Raw genomic sequence first — 8,208 nt, 5'->3', positions numbered from 1 at the left:
AAACTTTAGTTCGTGCTGAGTAATTTTTTAGTGGATGCCGAGCAACGCAATATGTGCCAAGCATCTGAAGCAAGTTAATGCTGAGTGACAACATTATTAGAAAGATCATGAATTTGATGGATTTGAGTCAACAAGTTTGTTTTCTTGGATTTTGTGAATAAGGTGGAAGATAAGATTGATGAGTTGGTGGCATAGAATTCACGGTAAACCATTTTGAGGTGAAATCAAAGAGGGTTGAAGGAGAAGTTTCTAGAAGTGATATGGAATTAGGGGTAGATTCATTGCATCCTACCTAATCTGTCCTAACCCTAAATTGGACAATGGAGAGTGAACGACAAACGATCTTAATTGTCTATTTATAGGGATGGTTGGTCAGAAGCAAGGGTTGTCACGTGCAAGAACCTAAGGAAGACAAGGAGTCAAGGGATATTGCTTCATCAAGTGACCTAAGTGAAGAAGTTTGCATTGGCATGTAAAGCAAGAAGGCTTAAGGGTATGAATGCTTGAAGGGTGAACAAGCTATCATAACTGAAATGTATGAAAGCCAAGCAGAATGGAGGATTGAAATAGTTATCTGTAACTTGCAAATGGAGTTGTAAGTGGTTATCAGATCAAGCCTTACTATTACTCTCTAATAATTTTATTAGTCTAGGGTAAATGATTTGGATTAAGGTTGACCTAATAGTCATTTGTAAAATCCTTTAACGAAGTGACATTTCAAGTGAATGGTCTAAAGTCCTCTAACAAGGCTCATTTTTAATAGGGTGATTGAAATCCTTTAACAAGATCACATTTAACAATGTACATTGTAACATTTAACAAGGTTGACCTTTCACAGGGCATCACATTAGAAGAATGAAAAAGAGTAGCATGTTACTAGTGGTTTTTCCCAAATTGGGTTTCCACATAAATCATTATGTCAAGTGTGTTGCTGAATCTGTTATGTTTCATGTTTACATTTTTGCAAATTGATTTGATAGTAACCTACAAGTTTTAAGTGATTGCATAATCTTATGGATGCATGTATGATGATAAATGTTTTATGGGTTCACTAAGTTGTGAAAAGTTTTATCTATACATCTAGACCTTGAATAACTGATTCACCCCACCCTCTCAATTATTCTAAAGAATTCCAACAATCACATTGTAGATTTCTTTGGTAACTATTTGAAAGGCAATTTGTACAGTTTAATGCAAATGTTTCCATGAAAAATAAGTTTTTGGACTGGCAAAGCATTATTCCCTCTTCTATTGAAACATTTGTGCTCTTAAGCCAAGCAAATATGAAATTGTCGCTTAAATGTCACCGTCTTCATTGAGAAAGATTGTCTGAAGAACAACACCATAGGCTACCGCTTCATCTAGGCTCTAGTTATCTTCCTTTGGTACTCACTAAAGTAAGAAGTCACCATAATGACTGCACTTTTCACTTCACATTACCATAAGTCTTTTCACATCATAGAGAGTGTTTACAATATCATAAGTGATTTGAAACTTGGCAGTGTCACCCACAACTCTAACACACCACCTTTCTCATAAAATTGAAAACCCTCCTCTACAACAAATCATCTTTCTTTGTCAACATGTCAAATCGAGGCTTCCGATAAAAAGGTCAATCTATCTATCTAGTAAGTTCCATAGAATTGAGATAATAACAAAGAAATGCCAATCTTAAGATATGTTCAATCGTAATTATAATTAAAATCAAGAGAATGTACACTATACTTTCAATTATGAATGATTACTAGCACATCTTCATCTCATGGAAAATAGATTGCAATACAAACTACACAATGATACATTTCAACAAGCATCTTTTAGATGTTCCATACCCACTATAAAAACTTGATATAAAAGTTTTCACTTAAGAAATTTGTAAACATAGACAACAATATCACATATTGAATGCTCATACCATCATTAATTATATTGCATTTAATTACTTTGCTAGTATCAATATATAACACTTATAGTAAATAATTTTTAAATTAATTATGATTTAACTAATTATTATATCTATTGAACACAATGTCTTACCATTGAAGAAATCTTACATTTTAAACAAAAGAGAGGGACTCCAACCAGACCAAAGATCTTGTTATTTTTCCTAAAAGAGATTATTCATGGTATTCACATTTAAAATGTTTGATCCAAATTATAAAGGAAACACTCCATCGAATGCTTTTATGACAACCTTCCAATTACCAAATTTTAATGCTCGAGACTCATTTAAGGCATAACTTCAAAAACAAATGCAAAACTATTTACCGGGAGAACAGTTCAACGCTCCTGAATATGAAAAACGCTGTATGTATTGTTATCGTAAATTTCCTTAACAGTAACGTCAAAGAACAAATCGAAGAGAAGCCATGGGAGTGCAGGGTTTATGGGAATTATTATCTCCCGTTGGCAGGAGGGTATCCGTCGAAACCCTGGCGGGAAGAAAATTGGCAGTAGGTAATAATCCTAAAAATTCCTTAAGAAACAACTTAATTAATTGCCTGCAATATAATTTATTATGCGTCGTTTTTGCCTTGTGCTTTTCAAGATGCGAGCATTTGGATGGTGCAATTTATGAAGGCAATGCGAGACGACAAGGGAGAAATGATAAGAAATGCTCATCTTATCGGATTCTTTAGACGAATTTGCAAGCTTCTGTTTTTGCGCATTAAGCCAGTGTTTGTGTTTGATGGCGGAACGCCCGCATTGAAGCGGAAAACTGTCATTGCGCGCCGCCGGCAGCGCGAGAGAGCACAGGCGAAAATCCGAAAGACTGCCGAAAAATTGCTCTTAAATCACGTAAGAATTTGACTGTAATTGTTTTTTTTGGCCTTTTTGAGTTCATTTATTTGAAATAATCCTTGGGATTCAGGGTACAATTTACTGCAACCATGTTTTAATTTGCATGCTACAAACTATCGCTGTGAACTATTGCCATTATTTGTAGTAATGTTTTTACGTAAATTATTGATTATTAGTATTAAATTATAAACTTATAGGCATTTTAGTTTATTTTTTCAACTATCCTCGGGGCTTAACTTCGCAATTTATAGCATAATTTTTGGGGTCACACTGGAATCTTCCCTAAAACATGGTTGTAAGCTTTGTTGAGATTTAAAACTTACAGAAATAAAACAAGAAATCAGAGTAAAGCATGTACCGAGAAAAATAAATCACACACACAGAAGAAGCACAAATTTTATAGTAGTTCGTCCAACCTAGACTTTTCAAGCAGGGGATACCTCTTTATTTTAATCACCGTTACATTATGACAGCTACAGCATTATTTTTAACAGTACTCGTTAAGCATAAATCATGGGAGAAGAACGGTTGGAATGTATAGAGTCATCGGTTACATAAAGAAGGTAATGATTGGGCTTCACTGACGACAAGACCGTTGCAATCTCCGACTTGAAGTCCAATCAGTACTGCAAGAAGAGCTACACAGAGATATCCCCCACTTGGTCTTTATTGCTATGTCGTTACAATCTGGAGAGAAGCTCTACAAAATTCAAGTTTCCCCAAGATACAACCTTTGTCGATACATCTGCTGGATTGACTTGAGTATCAGTTTTCTCAACTGTAACTTGCCTTCTCAAAATTTGATATACTTTGTGTGACTATGGAAAGCTGAATATTTAGCCAAATGAATGACACTTTTACTGTCACAAAATAAATTGAAAACAGATTGATGATACCCCAACTCTCCAAGTAATCATTTTAGCCATATCAGCTCCTTGGCTTCCTTAGGGAGAGCAACATATTCAACCTCAACAGAGCAAAGGGCAACAACTTGTTGCTTATGAGAGGCTCGGGTGATTGCTGACCCAGAAAAAGTAAACACATAACCTATAGTAGATCTCCTCTTTTTAATTGCTAAAATGCCAAAACCAAGAGGATCTAGCCTGTTGTTGCTGTGGATAAAAAAAGATGTAAATGGAATAATTCAATAATCATTAAGCTATAATATTAAATTTTTATATTTAGATTGGTAAATTTTTTCTGTTATGACAACTACGTTTATTTTGTGAAATTGACATCAGACTTGGACTCATTTCATGATGCATACATTGAGGTGCACCACACTTAGAGTTGGACCTCACATATTACTCAATATTACACACTATTATTACGAGTTGACATTTTTTTTTCAATTTCCAAGGTTGGAGTTTAAGGTGCAACACATTGCAGTATAGAAAAAGTGATCTTGAATAACGTGTGAATAATTCTTTAAATTTGAAGTATTTTAGAAAATCACCCCCTTTTAGTAGTTAATATGCCATGATCAACAACTTATTTCATCAAATGCACTCCAAGATTTGTAGGCCTGTCAACCTCACCTAGGTGCTGGAGTTTGTTGAGTTACTTGGTGAGAAATGTGCACCTAGAACCGCTCTTTGAGGTACGCCACACCAAGAATTGGATGATATTACTGTTACCAATTTATGCTACATAGCGTAAATTGTCAAGTTGTTTCAGCTAATTGTTCCTTTTAAGGATTAAATTCAGTGTGCTTGCTTTGTTTGAATTATTGCAATTGTTGGAGAGATAAGGATTTCCAATTTGATATTCAATAAAAGAGGAAAATACAGTTTGCCGTCCCATATATTCAAAACAGAAGTAAAAGTGTAAAAGAACAATTCTTATTCATTTGTTATGCAAAATGATTTACAAGTGTTCATTTCTTTACAAAAGAAATCAGAATATACAATTGAAGATGCATGAATTACGAGGCATGATACATTTGTTCATCCAATGAAGGAAGGAAATTATTCCACACAAGCTATGGATGACTTTCAAAACAATGCAAAAAAGAAAGATGCAATGTACAAAAGTCAAATGGAAAAGAGACAGGGTGATATGTTATGGCAAATCGATGTTAGTTGTATTAATCAAAGGAGATGAAAGCTCCTTATACAGAGTTACAAAGACTATCTTTCCAAAAGAAACGATTGTGAATTGAAGACGAAAAATAGAAACTACTTAATAAACTAAAGACTAACTAAGATGACAATTAATGTAACATTATAATATTCTAATATCCTCCCTTAATGGTCATTGTCTAACAGATGTTTTTTGGTCACAAATTATTCAAAACATTTTGTATTTGTTTAGACCCTCCTTATATCTGTAAAATGTTAATGACCAAGAAGCCAAAATTTGCCCATAAAAGAACAAAAAAGGGTGCCGCCTTCTTTAGAATACTTTGCAACAAGAGACAAGAGCCTACCATTGACCCTGCCATTGAGATGAGTCTGCTACCAACCCTCCCAGAATCAACAAAACATCTGAGCAAAAATTATCATAGAATATATAACCCGATGTTGGATAACGAAACTGCTCTTTCTTCGAGACAGAGACAAATACCGAGAATAGCTAGTGCTATTTTGAGGGAAAATCAACAAACCTTCCAAACTATATAGACGAGTATGATGCCTCAAAACCAACTGCAAAAAGACACGATTTTTAAGGAGAAAAATCGAAAAAACCAAACATGATTTTTGAGGTGAAAAATTGATCAAAACCCATCATGATTTTTGAGGTGAAAAATCAATCAAAACCAAACATTACAAAGCTTCATTTTGTAGGAAAAACGGTAAAACCCACTAGACAATTTTTGAGGAAAAAATTATAAACCCACAAAGGAATCCCACGCAACTTTGCAACTTACAGAATCAGAAATTTCCAAGGGAAAAATTATTGAAAACCCATCAGGAATTTTATGAAGGGAAAAAATTATGAAAACCCACCATAACTTTTAAGGTAGGCAAAATGCAAGACTTCGCACGGTAAACCAGCACATGCAAGTTCATGCAACCCTAAAAAATCGGAGACTTTTGTTGCTACCAAGAAATCGTGGGATCAAAACCCTTAACCAAGCTTGCGATTTTTGCAAAAAACCTCAAAGACGAACCACAAAAGTTTAATAAAATACCTCTGATGATTTTTATTTCTAAAAATTGAAAAGCAAATTTTTGGAAAAAAATTTCGGATAAAAAAGAGGCTTTAATTTTTCTTAAAAAATCTGCTAAATTTTATGAAATCCCATTGATCTGCTTTGATACCATGTTATGGTAAATCGATGTTGCTGTATTTGTATTAAACAAAGGAGATGAAAGCTCCTTATAGAGTTACAAAGACGATGTTTCTAAAGAAACAATCGTGAACTAAAGACGGAAATAGAAACTACCTAATAAACTAAAGGTTAACTAAGATGACCTTTAAAAAAACAATATACTATTCTAATATGATCTGCCATTGCTTGGTCTGAATGGTGAACTGGTGGTGTTGTAGCAGCTTGCAGATAAGTTGACTCCATCTTCATATTTACCTGCAAGGGCTATAGGAATAATGTTAGTCACTGAAGACTGAGCAATGATGAATCAAACCTGTCCCTATTGGTCTGACTGCTGCAACTGCATCCTATCAATCACATGATAAGCTGAAAAGATCAAAAGGGATGTGCATGGTATAGAAAATGAATAAAGATATTTCAATTAACTAGTTTGTGCCATGTGCAGATACAGGAAATGAAGACAAGAAATTATCAAAGGGATGTATCCTCAAGGATATGAAACCTTTTAGTTTCCAATTAAAGGGACAAATCATTCCAAGTTATGAAACTTTTTGGCCTAAGTATACAAATCGGCATTCATTTACAGACACAGTCATGAATCGAATGATGCAATAAAAGTTACATCAGCACAAGCGGTCATATGAATGCACAGAAGAAGTGTAAATCACAAGTATGATAACATCAACATTGATGATCAGCAATATATCATAGTCAACTAAGGACAAAATGTAGAACTACAGGAAAAGATAATACATATTGTATAATCAAGAGCTCAAAACATTTATGAGGAAAGCTGGACATAATATGCTACAGTAAATGACATTCAATGATTCAAACATATTCAATCAGTGTAATTCATGTCAGCTATAGTAATATTGAGCTGCAAGGTCAGAAGTTATGAGTGACACAGTCAGGAAAGCCTAGTGACTTAGACATTAAATGAAGATGCACAAAGAGTAACCATACTATTCAGGTTTTATCTTCAAGTGGTAAAAATCTCAGACAATGTCGTTCAGTTACAGGAGATCCATAAAGAGGTATTATTCTACAGAGAATCAGCATTGGTCATACAATGAACCGGAGTGATCTTAGCGTCAGGCAAGAAATGGAAAATACAGAGACATGCAAGGAGGCCATTACCGAAAGAAAGGGTCTTTATATATATCATCATTTCAGCTATATCAGTGATCTTATGGTGTTATAACAAGAGTTAAGTATGAAAACCACATTATCATTGATATAGGGCACAATGCAAATATATTGTTTCACTAAAAGCATAAACAACGAGTTCTGGCAAGCATGTTCTGAACACTTAAAGTTTCTTTATATTCTCATATTTCAGCTACAACAGAACGACAATAAAGCAGCTATAAAAGAATGCAATTACAGCTAGCTAATGGATATGTGGTATGTACAGAGATGTTTTATTTCTTCCAAGGAATAAGATCTACAGTGCTCATAAAGAAACAAGTCATCAGAACTGCCAAAATCCTTGAGGAAAAAGAAAATGTATATGAACATTTTTTTTCCAGCGACAAATATGTTCCCAGAACTCAAAATTGTCTGAGACAAGGGGAAATTTATCTACAGAAACATTGAATCTGCAGTAGTCAGCCTCCATGGGTAATTTCAACAGAGCACGAAAACCCACAAGTTATGGGGTTTTGAAAAAGAGAGAAATAGAAAAAGCTATGGTTACAGAGGAGAAAAATTCTCGTTCATCTATGAGAAGGAAAATATGATTCATGTGACAGATTTGCAAGGTAAACCGCAGCCAGTGCATTACAAAGGAAATAAATGCAAAATACCTGCGTAAGACTGAAGCTGCAGTTTTTTTTTCAGAATATTTTTTTTTCCACAGAAACCCTAGCTTCCCTAACTCCATGGGGCTGCTCAGAGACAAAGTGAAAAAGAAAATGAGGAAAGAATTGAGATGATTTAGGGTTGTAACCCTTAACCCTTTTATGGTTTTTTACCTTTGTGTAATTTTGATAAAGTTTAGATATAACCAATCAGTGTGCATAATTTCCTTTAGTGTTTTTTTCGGTTAAATGCGGTATTTCTATTTTATGTTGATGTTTCTCAAGATCCTTGCTTGATAAATATTAAAATATAAAATGCGAGATTTTCCT

The 8,208-nt window shown here is 34.2% G+C and overlaps 1 protein-coding gene across 1 annotated transcript in view; it reads left to right on the top strand.

Annotated features, from left to right (window-relative positions):
* The first annotated feature begins 2,261 nt into the window (after positions 1-2,261).
* UVH3 (5'-3' exonuclease family protein) overlaps positions 2,262-8,208 on the top strand; it is a 68,805-nt gene continuing 62,858 nt past the window's right edge. The window contains exons 1-2 of the mRNA XM_089819631.1: positions 2,262-2,457; positions 2,549-2,799. Of these exons, the coding sequence (XP_089675757.1) occupies positions 2,370-2,457; positions 2,549-2,799 (339 nt within the window). The 5' untranslated portion in view covers positions 2,262-2,369. The remainder of the gene's footprint in view (positions 2,458-2,548; positions 2,800-8,208) is intronic.

This window comes from Cupressus sempervirens, chromosome 3, assembly GCF_028749045.1.
Source record: "Cupressus sempervirens isolate cs-2001-9-10 chromosome 3, ASM2874904v1, whole genome shotgun sequence".
NCBI lineage: Eukaryota > Viridiplantae > Streptophyta > Pinopsida > Cupressales > Cupressaceae > Cupressus > Cupressus sempervirens.
Note: the sequence above shows the minus strand (reverse complement) of the source record. Positions and strands in the feature narration are given on the sequence as shown.